Source organism: Falco biarmicus, chromosome 2 (genome assembly GCF_023638135.1).
Source record: "Falco biarmicus isolate bFalBia1 chromosome 2, bFalBia1.pri, whole genome shotgun sequence".
In the NCBI taxonomy this organism is placed as follows: Eukaryota; Metazoa; Chordata; class Aves; order Falconiformes; family Falconidae; genus Falco; species Falco biarmicus.
Genome location: NC_079289.1, coordinates 117866962 through 117882566, shown reverse-complemented (window position 1 = coordinate 117882566; position 15605 = coordinate 117866962). Strand labels below are relative to the sequence as shown.

Genomic DNA, 15605 nt, shown 5'->3' with positions numbered 1-15605 from the left:
GATGTTGTAAATCCAGAGTAATTGAACTCTTAAGTGAATACATGTGTATATTGTTTTAGTTCTGCAAGTGTACTGAACAAAGAACTTACCCTAAAGTCTGACAGTTTAGTGCAGTGCACTTAAGCGAGGCATCTGCGCTTTCTGACCTGAAGCATACAGGGAACTCTACAAAGACTATTGCGGTGGGAGCTTGCGGGTACCTGAAATGCTCTAGTAACCAGGATCCCAGGTGGGGCTTGAAAGGAGAGTGGATCCCTGTTTGCTTGGACTGCACAGACTGTACACCTCGCAGATTGCATTTAGCTTCATATAATGCATGCTATAATGTCGTAATGTTATACCTCAGTACTTCTACTGGTCCCCTGAGGGCTGGTAGGGAGATTCCCAGTGCTGTGTTGTTTGGTCTCTGGGATTTCTTTTTGCCGTCATATGAAGCTTTTTAAACTGCCTGCAGCCACTGACAGGATGTAAGCCAAGTTTCATGAGTGTTCAACATGATAGCAGGATCTCTGATGGGGCTGATGAAGGTGTTCCACATGACCATTCAACGTTAAGGTGATACTAACTTGGCATCAGAAGGAATTTTATATTCCCCTAATAAAAGTACTGGGAGTGGAAGGAAGTTTGCCCTTCAGTGTCACGTGCAGTCGTGATGCTCTCCTGGTTTAACTCCAGCCAGCAACTAAGTACCACGCAGTCGCTTGCTTGCTCCCTGCTAGCGGGATGAGGAGGAGAGTCAGAAAAAGGTAAAAGCCATGAGTGGAGATAAGAACAGTTTAATAATTGAAATAAAGGATAATAATAAATAATCGTAATAATAATAGTAATGAAAAGGCAGATAACAAAAAAGGAATAAAACCCAAAAGAAACAAGTGATGCACAATACAATCACTCACCACCCAGCCAGCCCCCCAGCAGCAGTCAGCCCCTCATGGCTGTCACCCCCCAGTTTACACACTGAGCATGCCGTCCCATGGTATGGAACATCGCTTTGGCTGGTTCATGTCAGCTGTCTTGGCTGTGCCCCTCCAGCTTCTTGTGCCCCTGCTCGCTGCCAGAGCTGGGAAATGTGAAAAGTCCTTGGTTTAGAGTAAGCCCTACCTAGCAACAACTAAAACATCAGCGTGTTACCAACATTGTTCTCGTACTAAATCCAAACCACAGCACTGCACCAGCTAATAAGAAGAAAATTAACTCTGTCCCAGCTGAAATGAGGACAGATGCTTCTTAACACCCTCCGGGATTATTGACCCATTCCTCTTCCATTGCAGGAAAACAGAGGGTACTGTAGATACCTACCTGCCCTGTTCCTTTTTCTTATGAAACATTATGGTTGTGACTGTTAAGATGTTAAGTTCACAGTCTGTATCCTCCTTGCCCTGATGATTCAGTAGCTAATACTGAATAGACATATATATATAGACATATATATATAATAATATAGACAGATGTCTAAAATAGTTTAGAATTGACCCTCTGCGAGTGTCTGCTTCTTACCATTGCCTTGAAAGGGAGATTACGTTAGCTGTGTCTTCATTGGACAGGCCAAAACTTAAGTGAGAAGACACTCCAACAAAATCAACCAACTAGTAAGGAAGTTTGAAGGTTTCTGTGGGATTTCACAAGCAGAAGTGTTAATCCATTTACTTATCAGCTGAGCGTGTATGCAAGAGCAAATGAAGCTTTTCCTTCTCAAAGTAGTGTTCGTTTCAGTTCTCAAGTCATTCTCTCTTTTCCATTTTAGACAAACACGAAACTAAATTAAAAGGTGTAATATATTTTCAAGCTATTGAAGAAGTCTATTACGATCACCTAAAGAACGCATATAAGGTAAACTTTGATGTTGGTTTTTTGCATATCATATAGCAGCACCCAAAGCATGGCAGCTGCTGTAAAGTCAAAGGGAGAGCTGACATTATTAGAAATAAAGAAAGAAAGAAAGAAAAAAAACTGAAGTGGAGGGAAAGGAAGATGAAGCCAGACCAGCAATTAGCACCGGGGGTTGTTTTCATACTGATGACAGCAGAGGTAAGAGCGCCTACCTGCCAGGTGGGATGTCTGTGAGGAATTCCTTAGTCTTGGGACGAGCCCACCGAAATCAGTGGCTTCGGCAAACGAAGGGATGGCTGGATGCCACGGGGAGGGAGTGAACCGGTGCCGGCAGCCCCTGCCGCTCACCTGTAATTTAAATGAGCCGGGAACAAGCTGAATATATCCTCGGCACCTGGACGTGTGAAAGCTAAGGTAGCTTTGACCACTGGAGAGGGGAGTTGGTTATTTGGTCGTGAAACAACAGTTTGGACCCCTGTACTGCTGAGTAATAGTCTAGTGGAAATGATGTAAAACACGTTTATGGTGGGTAGAAACTCTTTAAACACGTCTCTACTTGCGATGTAGGATGCAGTGGTACAGCATTTTGCATTTTATCTTTCTCCTTAACCCTACTGTAAATCCCCCTGTAAGTAATTTCACTTCTGGTACCAATAAATAAATAAATGGCTTGGATTTCATTGTTTGCTACCCTTCTTTCTGTTTTATTGTAGAGTCCCAACCCATTGCTCACTTTCAGTGTTAAGACTCATGACCGGATATACTATATGGTTGCTCCTTCACCAGAAGCCATGAGGATATGGATGGATGTTATTGTTACCGGCGCAGAAGGCTACACCCACTTCATGTTATAGTAAAAGAGGGCAATAGGGCATACTGCAATAACGTAACATATGAAGTTAGCCATATGTAGTGAAAGCCGAAAAGCCAGTGAATACTCTGAAATATCCTCCTTATGATGTGCACCCGAAACCTCAGAATGAGAGGGGTTTACACATGCATTGAAAAGGGGGGGGAGTTGTTACTTGTTTTAGTTCATCTTAATAGGAATGAAAGAGCTAAAGCTGTTGAGAGAATTGTAGTGCTCCAAAATGGGTAATCAGGCAATTTTAATTACAGCATCTTGATTCGATGACAATTTCCTACAAATTCTCTTCTATGGAGAATGTCTTCGTAAACTCATACTAAACAGTTTACAAATGTGTGTGTTCTCATCAGTATGCAAAAATTCTAGTAATGGAACAAAAAGGAGTAATAAGCATATATTTTAATATGCAGCATTTGACACTTGTAGATGATTAGGTGACTTTTTAAAACTTTTAGTCAAGTATTTTATAAAAATATGAAGAAAAAAAAAAGGAACCCTAAGGTACATGCAGTTCTGCCTTAGTTGTTAACTATTACAACAGAGCCAAAGAGTTACACGACTCCCTTATCATAATGCTTTCATAATTGTTACTGATACCTAACCTTCTGTAAGGGGACAGTGCCAAAACTCTTGATGACTTTTAGTGTAATTAAATTGTTATGATATTCTGTGTGTTCAAACACTCAGTGACACCAGCTGTTATGTTTGAAGCCTGCATCTATGGAGCTCAACAAAAAAAGAGGATAGCTTTATAAAGAAGCATTTTTCCACAAGGATTCAAATGGAAACACACAAATTAACTTCCTCATAAGGAGGGTTTTTTTAATCTTCCCCGTTGAATAAGATGAGCTGATTCTAGACCCTACAGCAATTTTCTTCTACATAGTAAGATCCCAGCATGGTTCTAACCTTCCTCTGTGCCAAGTGAACACTCTACTGAAACCTCTCAAACACTGGTCCCCTTGAAGCCAGCATCAAAATTTCTACCTATCTAAATTCTTTGGAGCTAAGTTTTCAGCCCCAGAGTTGTTTATTTTTCAAAATGCGTATCTGCTCGGAATAATGCTGTCAGATAGACTAAAGAGACAGAGGCAAGTTCTAAGAGTTTACACTAAGACGTGTATGAATAAAACCCCCTAAAAATTTCAAGTTAGATTGAGATTCCTAAAACAACAAAAATACCGAGGGTGTGGTATTCTCCCATTTTAAAATCACTTCCAAGTCCTTGAGTAATCTTGCAAAAAAATAAATTATTTAATTGAACTGAACTTCAAGGAAGTCTATTATAAGATGACTTTAAAGAGGCTCTACTACAGTAATCAAAACTTGTGTGCTATGTGGTTTGTGTAATAGAAGAGGGCACATTAGCCTTTATTTTTTTTTTCTTGATGGAAACAGCTTTTGTGGAACAAATAAAAAACCAGAAAGCAGAACAGAAGTATGCTGACAGAATATTTTTGTTATACATTTGAAACCCAGTGTCTGTAATGAACAGGTTGAATTTTTTTGTGGTATGCACAGATGATACGGTTGCTCTAGCATGGTGAACATCAGTTTCAACTTGAAGCATGAAAGAACGGACTGTTATTGCAAGATAATTGTTATCATCTGTGCAGATCACGGCTTGTAATCTAATGATTTAAAACACTATCAGAAATAAATTGCTTTGGTTTATATAATTATTACTTTTCCCTGATGTATCTTGATTTTACTCCTAAGTATGGTTATAAAGGTTTTCTAATAATGATTTTTGTATCCTGCATGATGCAATGAAGGCATTTCAATAAACATTTTTAAAAATACACTTGCTTAAATATTCACTTGCTGCTTCCATCTTGAGACATTTCTGCTTGTCTTTTAAACAAGTCGTATCCAGTTGTACAAGCAATTTTGTATTTCTTAGGAACGCTTAATCTAACCATTCCATGTGTTCCCGCATAAAAGAGCTATGGAAAATCATCTTTCAGATGGCAGTGAAATTAGGAGCATAGTCTGTTTGCTGCATGTACGTAATGTAACATGTTTCTCACTTTTTATGACCTTGTTTGAAAAATTTATCACCATCCTTGGATATAGACAGGTTTTTTGTTTACCTACAAAACGGAAATTGCTGAAGTTTAAGGGTTTCCCAGTTTTCCCAATATTTGACTTAGACATGACTTGAACTACAGGAAGCATTAGCTCATTGTAGAAGCTCATGCAGTTTTATGATTTTTTTTTCACTAAGTTTGCTGTCATCATCACGAAGCATGGCAGTGTGCCCCATCTTGTACAATCTGTTGACGTGCAGAATCGTACTCTACGGCTTGAGGAGAGTTACAAAGCAGGTATGTTTATTGCTGTGCTGGGTGCAAGGGGGATCGCTCCTCCTAACTTACACACTTAATTTTACTCGTAATACATATTTATACAGTGAAGTTGGTTAGTTCCACCCAAAGTCTACACCTCCTAATTACTGGTTAGTTGCTTTCTCGCCTCAATTTAAAGTTACAGTTCATTTTAAATTCACTACGCACGCTCCCCAAGCGGGGGATCCGCAGTTACTTTACCCTAGTGTCCTTGAGTCTTACCACTTCAGTAGTTTGTTTTATTTTAGCCGTTAGCACATCGCTGTCAGAAGGCTCCTTATTTACATTCTCGTTGAGCTCATCTACACCTGTACTAACTGTCCCTTCTTGCAGTGCCGAGTGGCCGAGCTCCCGACCTTCTCTCGCAGACAGTGAGGCTTTTGCTCCCATGGTGATGTTTCTGTTATCTATGCAGCTCCTGTCTGCAGCAGTTCTAGGTTTTTCACTGTATTTTCTCGCATCACCATCTCCAAGCTTATCCCCATGGGAGTCAAGAACCTGCTTACCCTGGAGGATCTCGGGCACCTGCAAACCACGCAAGCTGTGTCTTAAAAACCTCAGCCACTGTGCCCCTTGACCAACAGCTCCCAGAGGTGCTGGCCTGGCGCTTGCCAAGGAAAACACCTTACCTTTGCAGGCACTGACCTTTCTTAGCATTATTTCCTTCCTTTCTGGGTGGCTGCCACGGCCTGTACGTAGAAGGCACAGCCCATGGCCGTGCTTGGGCTGCAGCACCCACAGCAAGGCCGAGCAGAGGTGGGGAGGAGGTGCGAGCCGGTTCAGAGGGCCTGCAGGCCACAAACAGCCAAGGCCTGACGCCGCTGGGGAGGTGACTGAAGGAAGGACAGTGTGTTTTGAAACGTCCCTTCTGGCCGTCTGTAAGGGCCAGGTAATTACATGCATTATATTAGGTAATACATATATTACAAAATGTATGCTTCACAGCAGTTTATACCCATATACATACAGGCAACCTGAGGAACGGGGGTTTTGACTGGCAAAGAAGCCTCCAAGGAAGGTCCCCCCCTGAATACACATACCTAGGGAAAGCTCATTAAGTGTTTTTCACAAAATTTTAGTTTTCTACCTCACAATGACATGTGGAATTAAAACTTTGTAACTCAGGATAGGTTATAAAGCAGGTATGTTTAATTCACCGGTGGGCATCAGGGTGGGTAATTCCAAAAGCACCTGCTGCCCCGACTTCTTTCTGCATGTGTGATTTCAAGTATACATTCATAGATACTCAGTAGGTGCCCGAGAATAGGTTGGGTTAGGATAACTAGTCTACCAAGAAGTCGTTAACATAAGTTCCCTCCCGCTTGGCCACTGTCTCCTGGTGGTGGTCGTGGGGGATGTGGGGATGAAGGGTTAGAAGTCTCCCTTGCTCTGAACTTTTCACCTTCACTCTTCATGCAGACTCAGTCGTGTCTGGAGTTTCTTCCAAACCGAAAAACAGGACAGATCCAGTTTTCCTATCTCAAGGCACAGAGGTTCGCATACCGGTGTCTTCTGATCAGCGCACAGAGCATCCCAGGTTCACCTTAGCAGTACAAAGGGCCCCAGGACCGGGCCTCATTTACAAAGTCGCACGGTGAAGCTCCTCTTTGTACATACAATGAGAGTTTTAATTATTCTACTTTTTCCATATTCTATTAATCTAGTTATTTCTAAGCTTTCTATCAGCTACTGATTTACGTTCTCGGGGAGCTCATCTCCATCTGTACTAACTGTCCCTTTTGGAGTGCCGAGCGGGCCAGCTCTAGCGGGCCCTGAGGCTCGCGCCTGTGTCGGTGGTCCCTGTTACCTGTGTAACTCCTGCCTACAGCGCGTTAGGGTTTTCACCGAATTTTCTCGCACCACCGAACGCCCCCAGGACGCGGCCCCGGCGCCCCCCGCCCGCCGCGCCCTCAGCGGCGCCTGCGCGCCCGGCCGGGGGCGGGAAGCGGCGCGGCGCGTGCGCGGGGGGAGCGGCCGCCGCGGGGGCGGGCGGGGCAGCGGCCATGGCGGCGGCGGGCGCGCTGCGGGGCTTGGTGCGGGGCTCGGTGCGGGGCGGCCGCCGCCGCGCCTCGGCCACGGTGATATTGCTGTCGCCGCCGAGGGCGGCTGTGGGGCTGCCGGGTAAGGGAATGGTTCTGGGTCACGTCTGCTGGCGCTTCGGCGTTGCGCCTCCTCTGCCGAGCCTGGGGGGTGAGGGGGTGGCAGGCAGGGGGCAGGGGACACCCGTGCGCGTCCTGGCCGTGGGGACGCGTGTTTGCCGTCGGCGGGGCCGGCCGCCCGGGGGGGCACCCCGCGGCGCCCCTCAGCGCCGCCTCGGAGGGGGAGGGCCGGGGCGCGGCCCCTGGGGCGGGGGTGGGGGTGTTACGCCCCGCTGCTCCCGGGGGACGCGGTTTGTGACGGGCTTTGCCTCCCCTGCCAGGCGGGGGTGCGGCGCCTGGGCACGGTGCCGGGGCAGCCCAGGCCTGTGCCGTCCGCAGCTGCCCGCCTGTGTCCGGCTCGCCGGACGCTCCCGCCGCCGCTGCTGCTCTCGGAGGAGCCGTAGGGAATGGGGGGCGGCGGGCCCGGTGTGGGACATGCCTGCGTGGGAGGCTCCGTCACCAGGCACCTGAGAAGCTTTGCTGGCATCCACCTTTGTGTGAGATGATCCTCTGCCCGAACAGCCTGTCCCCCCCCTTGCTATTTCAGACGCAGTGCTTGACTGACTCGTTGAGTTTTTCATGGCATTAAATTTGCCAGACAGCTGTTCTTGTTGAGGTAATGAACTTCTGTCTGAGGCTGCTCGGTGTAGATGTGAGTAAAACTTGCCGTTAAGGATGCACGGTTTTTGTCTGCATAAACCCATGAATACAGTGGGGGTTTTGTTGATCTTTTTTCTTTCTTTCTCTATGTTTAGAGTGATATTCCGCTCAGAATAGCTGGTTACTGAGTGTGCTGGTAGGTGCTGTGAGACTGGGCTAAGCAGCCAGCGGAGCTGGTGGCCTTCTTACTGCTGTAGTGTAGGTGACTGCATCAAACGGGGTTTGGACAATACTGAGTCCACGATCTACCAGAGCTGCATTCATCTGCCACTGTTGACAGCGGGTAGGTCACAGTGCTGGAGCATTCCCAAAGCTGGCTGGATGATTTCTTTGGCTTTGACATGTAGCACTGGGCTCAGTCACGGTTTCGCTTGGTCATAACACAATTAAAATTGCACAGTGATTCTGATATGAAGAGAATTCCATAGCACCAAGCATGGGTCCTGTGGTCTTCCTATAGCTAGTTCCTTCTGTCTGTAACTTTTATAAATACTGAGTACCATCTCACACCTTTCAGAAGTGCTTCCCTGCTCTTGCCAAGGTCTTTCACTGAAAGAAAAAGATGACAAGTTACAAAGTAGCTGCTTAGTTATTGATCTTGTCTGCCTAAAGGGAAGCCTGCGAGCGTGATTCCAGTGAAGCTTGTTTTTGGCTTGGCTGGCGTGGCTGCTGTAGGGTTTTGCATGATTCGGGTTAGGATTCCGGCTGGTGCACTTACAGTAACTTGTTAAAAGCGGAATGCTAATTTGTGAAATAGCTTAATGTTTGTGTCTAGTAGCTGGAGTTTAAACCCTGCCCAGTGTCAAACCAGTTGAGGGCACTTCTAGAGTGCTGAAGGATGGAAAACTAGTGACTTCGGAGATGGTTATCAGGGCTAAGGGGAAGAATAATCCTCCTAATTCTTTTTCTGTCAAGCATAGCACTTCTTGGTGCGTGTCCTCTGTTACCGGCAGGTGAAGAAGTGACTGCCTTACTGAGAGACACACACAAACCAAAAGCCATCGTGTGGATACGTCTGAGTAAATGTATCTTTACTGCGGCACTTATTCTCCTTTATAATAATTGATGCATCAATAGGAAAAAGAACTGTCCCATTATTTCAGGAAAGATTTAATAGTTTTAATCTGTAGTTTAAATGGTGTAATTTATGTTGGACTGTAGGAAAGTGCTGGATACTGGCTGCATCCTGCATCTGTTACACATCCGTATTTACTCATGTACATACAAGTGTAAAAACAAACAAACCCCTTTAATGTAATCTCTCTGATAGCGAGAAAGCTTCGAGAGAAGTCATAGCAGCAGATCGGTTAAGTACTGTGATACTGTCATGGCCTGTTCTTGCAGCGTTGATCCAGTTATTAATCACTAGGAGGCCCTGATGTATTATTTAGGGTTGCATAGGTTTTGTACCCTTCTGTTGAGGAACAGTCATCTTCTAATTTAAGAATTAAGAGTATCAAAATCTTAGTCGCCTCAACCAAGCTTTCATGTAACAGATTATCTTGCTGAGTGGGATAATGGAGTCGATTAAAGTCTCCCTAACACTTCTCCACAAATCGCTTGCCCTCACTCACAGCAGAGGTACAATTGGTTGCTAAACTTAGATGAAATTCTGTAGCAGCTGTTGAGATGCAGCATAGCTATTAATTAGTTAGAATTTCCTTTGTTAATCTTTTTCCCATGTTTGAAGCCAACTGATTTATTTTTTTAAGGCTATTAATATGAATAACACTCCAACCTAGTGTTTGCTTTCCAAAGATGTCTGGTTTGTTATTTTGAACGAAAACAAAACAAAAATTATTTTTTTATGCTGGTAGGGAAGCTTCTCTGTCACGTAGCATGTTGCAGGTCACTTTCACAGGTGTTGCACTAAATGATCTTTCATTTTTTCAATATTTGTAGAACATTTAGGTTTGCTAAGTGCTCTTTCATTCTAGATAAACAAAACCATCTGAGTACTGGAATAATGTAACCTCTCCAGCAAGAATACACCAAACCATGTAATGGCAGATCTGTGCCTTTTTTGAAGATGCGTAAGAAAATCATAGTTCTGCAGTGGTCAGCTCTGTTTCTTCTAATGGGATGTGTTTAATGTATTGCTCAGTTTTTACAGAAAATGTGGCTTTATTTTGTGTTTTACCTTCTGTGCTTCATACCCAAGAAAAAGACAGACGTTAAGATTGCACAGTATTAAAATCAGCCTCTTTTTCAGTGTTCCTGGCAATAATCTTTAACTTAAATAGCTGTTGATAATATGATGAGAAAGGCTAGATGTTATTTATTTCATTTGGGTTTAAACAATGCAAATGTTTTATGTTCATTACGTTGAAAAAGATAGTCACAAGATTCTTTCTCTGTTCCTACTTTGAACTTCCCCATTGTACATCATCATAGATCTTGTGGATCTGGCGTTTTGATGCAGATGTGGGTTTTTCCTTTGGTTTTGATTTCCATCAAAAATTTGTCACCCTATATACTTGTAAACTTACCATTGCACAGAGTATTTTAGTCCCCAAATTATATTTTTTTGCAATTCAGTCTGGAAAAAAACCCAAAAAGGATGAATTAAAAGTTAAACTAAGCAGATAAAAAAAAATCTTAACTGTTTCTGTGAAATGAGTACACATATATTCACGATGGTGTAACACGTGAAATCAAATGAAGTGTAGGAAATGCTAGCATTTGGCTTCGGTCAACCACTTTGCTAACTGCTCAGTGAACTCCTTACAAGGTTGGCATTTAATGATTTGAGAATGAATCACAATCAGCTTTCTCTTTTAGATTGATCAATGCTAGTTAAAGAAGTAAAGAATATAGGAGATACTTTTATCTGTTCTCTTGAGCCAGAGTATCTTCTTTTCACATAATATACCCGTATTTCCTGAATCCTAGTTTTATAATATATTAGTATTTCTGCCGAGTTTATCATGATGCTTATACTAAATAGCTCTTTTTATTAGTTTGCAGGCTGAAATCATCAGTCAGCTTTCTTGCTCGACCAGATCGACCAAGTCTTGCTTATCATAAGCTAAAAGGCAGGAATCCAGGGGTTGTTTTCCTTCCAGGCTTGAATTCAAATATGAATGGTCAGAAAGCAACTGCCCTTGAAGATTTCTGCAACTCTCTAGGTCATGCCTTCGTCAGGTACATTCAGGGCATTATGCTTCAGAAAATGAAACTAGTGGCAGGGGTTGGGGGGAGGGGCTTTAACAGAAATACGTAAACTTTAGATTTGGATTGGAATGTATGCTGTGCTGTACACAAGCAAAGAAGTGTCCTTCCATTTCAGATGCAGGATTTCAGTCTGTAGCGAGACTGAGGTGAATGAGGAGAAGGTATTCTGAAAGTAATGCAGGAAATTCTCCAATAAATTGCTATAGTCTAGCCAGTGCCACATTAAGGCTACAGGCACAAAAATAGGAAAGAAAGGACCTGGAGTTATAATTTTTAAGTTACCACTGTAAGCGCGCTTCTTAACTGTCAAATCTTTTTAAGTTACCCAGTGCCTTCTGTGGGTTTAGGAAAGCATGCACATGCTTAGTGGTCGTCTCCTTTGATAGACTAAGTTGAATGCTGAGTTTTCTAAGTCTTTGTGTTTGGGTTTAGTGTTTGAAAGAGTGTTTGTACATTTGAAAAATACCTTTAAAACCGAAGTATTTGGATATTTATTTTTTTTTTGTCTGTAAGGGAAATTCTTTTTCTGGGAAATAAGGTGATAAATTTGGACATTGTTATATCAAATGATAAGAGAAGGCTGCATCACTTAATTGTATATGTTGTGCTTAAACCTCTTCTCGTGTGGTTTCTGGTGCTAGTGATACGCAGGACCAAGTAAGAAATTACTCAGGACGCTATCTTGTCCCCTGTTTAATTCAGTTAAATGGTACTGTGTGGTTAGCATCTGTGTTACTGTAGACAGTACTGTGACTTTCATTCTGATGGTTACTTTTTCAGATTTGACTATACAGGATGTGGAAGTTCAGATGGTAAATTTGAGGAGTGTACAGTTGGGAAGTGGAGAAAAGATGTTCTGTCTATACTGGATGAACTTACAGATGGACCACAGGTTATATTTTATGTTTACATATAGAATGCTTTTTGTCTCAAGGTAGAACATTAATCAAAAGTATGCTGTAATACCTCTGGCCAACAGTAGCTTTTATTTCACAATTGACACCTGCTGACTTTCGCACTGAATCATTGGAGAGGCTGTATTCGTAGGACCACTTTTGCAAGCTGGTAGATCACAAAATCTGGGAAACATGGGTTGATAGGACCTCCTGGAGGTCATTTGTTAGTGTGTCCTGCTCGGAGCAAGTCTGTCGTCCCAGGGAATCTGAGAAAGCCTCATGGTGGAGGGTCCACCTGACAGGGAACAGGGAACTGTTAGAGGGCAGCATAGCCATCTTCCTGAAAAAGTGTGTCACTGTTCTGTGCTGATGCATTAGTTAGAGGATTTGCAGGAATGTTACAAGTTAAGATACTCTAGATGATAAAATGGCTTTTAAAAAAAAAAAGAATCGTTATGAATTGCTTGTGTTGACCTCTGACTGCACTGAGCATTTACCATGTGCGTTTATTTTAAGAAGGAAACATAAAATACACACATGATACTGAATTGTTTCAACTCTCATTTTGTTTACAGTGTTTCAGTCTCAGACAGCAATAACCAGCCATGCCAAACAAAAAGAATAATAAAATACCAGATCCTATGGTGCTTACTCAGGCAAAATTTCCACTGGAGGTGACAGCAGTTCTGCCTGGGTAAGGACAGCAGGATTATGCCCAAGGTTTTAGTTAAACAAAATGAAAACTGATACTTTGTAAAAGAAAAAAAAAAAAGTAGCCATTTCCTGTAAAATAATATCTTATTTTCTGTCCTTTTCAGATTCTGGTTGGCTCTAGCTTGGGTGGATGGCTGATGCTTCACGCTGCAATAGCACGCCCAGATAAAGTAGCTGCTCTAGTTGGAGTAGCTGTAGCAGCAGACCATCTTGTAGCAACTTTTAAGAAGCTTTCCATTGAGGTAAATGTTGATGCCTGGCTTTTGTGCCATCTGAAAACCTCTCAAGTGTTTAAGAAACTGTTGTTCAAGCTGTACTTTTCCTGCACGTCTTCTAGTAAGTTTTCTGTGTTTGTGGTGAAGGTAAGCTCAGTCTAAAAGTCTGCAAAATACTCTGCTTCTAGTGTGAAGCTAGGGTGCACACTAACTAGAATGCGTTTATATTAGTGGCATATAGGATGTGAAGTCAGATCCCTGCTGTTGGCAGTCCGTTAGATTTCAGTGTTGAATACCTTGTATTGGCATTCAGATTGGTTCCTTGCACTTTCAAGAACAGAGAAGTAGCTGCTAAAGTAATTGAGATGACGTTGGACGAGATGAATCTGAGGCAGGTTGTGTGTGTAGAAGAAAGGGAATTCTAAGATCAGTGTGTTTTAAAGACTGTAAGGTTTAGGTGGTGGGAATTCTCCCGAGTTGCTTCTTGATGATAATATCCAGTCTTCAGGAAAGTAAATCAGGTGTTGTAATGTGACAAAAGAATATGGCAATAAATAACTCATACTTTAGAATAATTAAAATATTTTCCTGCTTTTTGTTTGTTTTGGTTTTTTTTCCTACAGCATTTCGTAGTGTCAGTAGTTACTACTTAAGGCTAAGGTAAGATTCTGGAAGTACAGCATTTAGGCAATTGTTGTGGCAAAGTCAGAAAAGACCGATCACTGGACAATTCCTTTTTCCTAGGATTCTCCTTGTTTGAGGTTCAGTGAACTGATTGAAGCCAAAAAGGCCTGCTGTTCTTGGTGGCTGTACATCTTTTTCTGATAGATTCTGGCTCAGAAACTTAATTTCACTGATGAATCGTAACTGGATTAATATGCAGGAGAGATGTGCAGAATAGCTTTTGTGACATGGGAGGGGATTTGTCTTCTCAGCTGCTGGAAGGCAAACCGGAATATACCTTGTCTGCTAATAAAAATGAAAAAAGTGAAATTTTACACCTGGGGAAATTTTACTGCATTTAAAACAGGAATAAGTTGAGGCATTCTAAACTCTTTAACATCGGTCATGTCTATTCTTTGCTCTTTTTTTTTTTTTTTTTTTTTTTTTTTTACAGGCACAAAAAGAAATTGAAGAAAAAGGTGAATGGAAGTTTCCAACCAAGCATAATGAGGAAGGATATTACTCCTTGACATATGACTTTATCAGAGAAGCAGAAAATCACTGTGTGCTAAATAGTCCTATTCCTATAACCTGTCCCGTACGACTTATTCATGGCATGAAGGATGATGTTGTCCCTTGGCAGATCTCTATGCAAGTTGCAGAGCGTGTTTTGAGCAAAGATGTGGATGTCATCCTCCGCAAAACTGGACAACATCGGATGAGTGAGAAGGAGGATACAAAACTTCTTGTGAATACTGTTGATGATTTAATTGACAAGCTGGCAACACTAACATAAGCTGCAGAGTAGCATTAAGTGCTTGAACTCTACACCTGACTCTTTTCCATGAGTAGTAGAAACCAATGAGTAGCAGAAATAGCAAGATGCCAGGCCTGTGACTATCACAGTAGGAACTGAGCTTTATCTACTGTTTCCTTACCTCTGTTTCGTAAATACAGGTATTTTATTAATGCTGCATTTGCCCAGATGATCCAAAATGTGAAGGAGTGCTGCTGTTGTGTTCAGAACCTCTCCTTCCTCATTTAACCCTTTTTTTGCAAGCTTCCTACGCTTTTGTACTGAAATGTTGATTCGTTTTCGTTACTATTGGCCTGTACAGTAAACCTTCAATTTCCCGTGTCTTTGACAACTTTTCAGTATTGTCATTTTGCTGTAACATTCTTGTATCTTATGTCTGAAACAACCTGTGCAAGGCAAAGTACAACTCAAATGTTTACTGAAGCTATTGTTCTTAGAAATAGTGAATACCATGAAGCATAATAAACAGATTTCAGATAAATTATTATACTGTTCCTAAGTACTGTTAAAATTGAAAAGTGGAAGGCACACCCTGATGGTGTGCTTGGGTTACTACATAAAGAAGAACTTAACCTCGAAGGATGCAGGGGAGCTCTTCTATCTATGTTTATCCGTAGGGTTTATGTCCTCTTCTGCAGGATACCTTTTTGTAACAGATAATTTCTGGGCCTACAATTTAGAGAACAATATATAATCTTGGTGGAAACTGAAACTGAATCAATACAGTGACTCTCTTTTATAGGAACTTCTTTAAATTGAGAGGAGTACAGCAGCACAGGGCGTCACGGCCTCTTTTCTATGGCTTGAGAACTGTAGATTACTAGGAACAGTGTCTTCCAGTTCCTAGTAACTGAAGAACAAATTTCTGAAAATTTGTAAATGAAACTTGATAGTTGGATAATTCTTGTAATGTAGATCTATAGAATTTAATAGTAAAATGATTTAATTGCAAAACTACCTAGGGTTTGTCCAGAATTATGGTGCCATTCATACAGTTGAAAGAGAGAGTGGAAGTTAGGGGAGAGGCTAGAATTGGTTCAGGCTGGCCTTCATAGAAAGCATCAGTCAAAAGTTGTTTCTGGCTTTACTGTTTTAAGTAGTAAATGGCATCACGAGTGTTGCCTTAAAAGACTAAAGCTCCGGGGGGTAAAGTATTTCCAGAGTTTGTAATTTTCAGTGTTACCATTGTCAGTAGAAGTACCTTGTATAGAGCTTCTCTGAGGTAGTGTTTTTTAATTAAAAAAAACCCAACACGAACTACTACCCAAAAAAAACCCCCGAA

The 15605-nt window shown here is 42.2% G+C and overlaps 2 protein-coding genes across 8 annotated transcripts in view; both read left to right on the top strand.

The window, feature by feature from the left end:
• PHLDB2 (pleckstrin homology like domain family B member 2) overlaps window positions 1-4500 on the top strand; it is a 126336-nt gene extending 121836 nt beyond the window's left edge. For all 5 annotated transcript variants that reach the window (XM_056328213.1, XM_056328214.1, XM_056328215.1 and 2 more), the window contains 2 exons: window positions 1745-1830; window positions 2544-4500. In XM_056328213.1, the coding sequence (XP_056184188.1) occupies window positions 1745-1830; window positions 2544-2684 (227 nt within the window). In that variant the 3' untranslated portion in view covers window positions 2685-4500. The remainder of the gene's footprint in view (window positions 1-1744; window positions 1831-2543) is intronic.
• A 2532-nt stretch (window positions 4501-7032) lies between these two features.
• On the top strand, window positions 7033-14807 carry ABHD10 (abhydrolase domain containing 10, depalmitoylase). 3 transcript variants are annotated; one of them, XM_056329187.1, is made up of 5 exons: window positions 7033-7167; window positions 10805-10988; window positions 11799-11910; window positions 12733-12870; window positions 13961-14807. In XM_056329187.1, the coding sequence occupies exons 1-5, from the start codon at window positions 7050-7052 to the stop codon at window positions 14300-14302; spliced, it is 894 nt and encodes a 297-aa protein (XP_056185162.1). In that variant the 5' UTR covers window positions 7033-7049; the 3' UTR covers window positions 14303-14807. The 3 variants fall into 3 exon arrangements, with proteins under 3 accessions (XP_056185162.1, XP_056185163.1, XP_056185164.1); XM_056329188.1 differs by having other exon boundaries at window positions 7056-7167; window positions 7940-10988; XM_056329189.1 differs by lacking the exon at window positions 7033-7167 and adding an exon at window positions 7963-8127.
• Window positions 14808-15605: the final 798 nt, after the last annotated feature.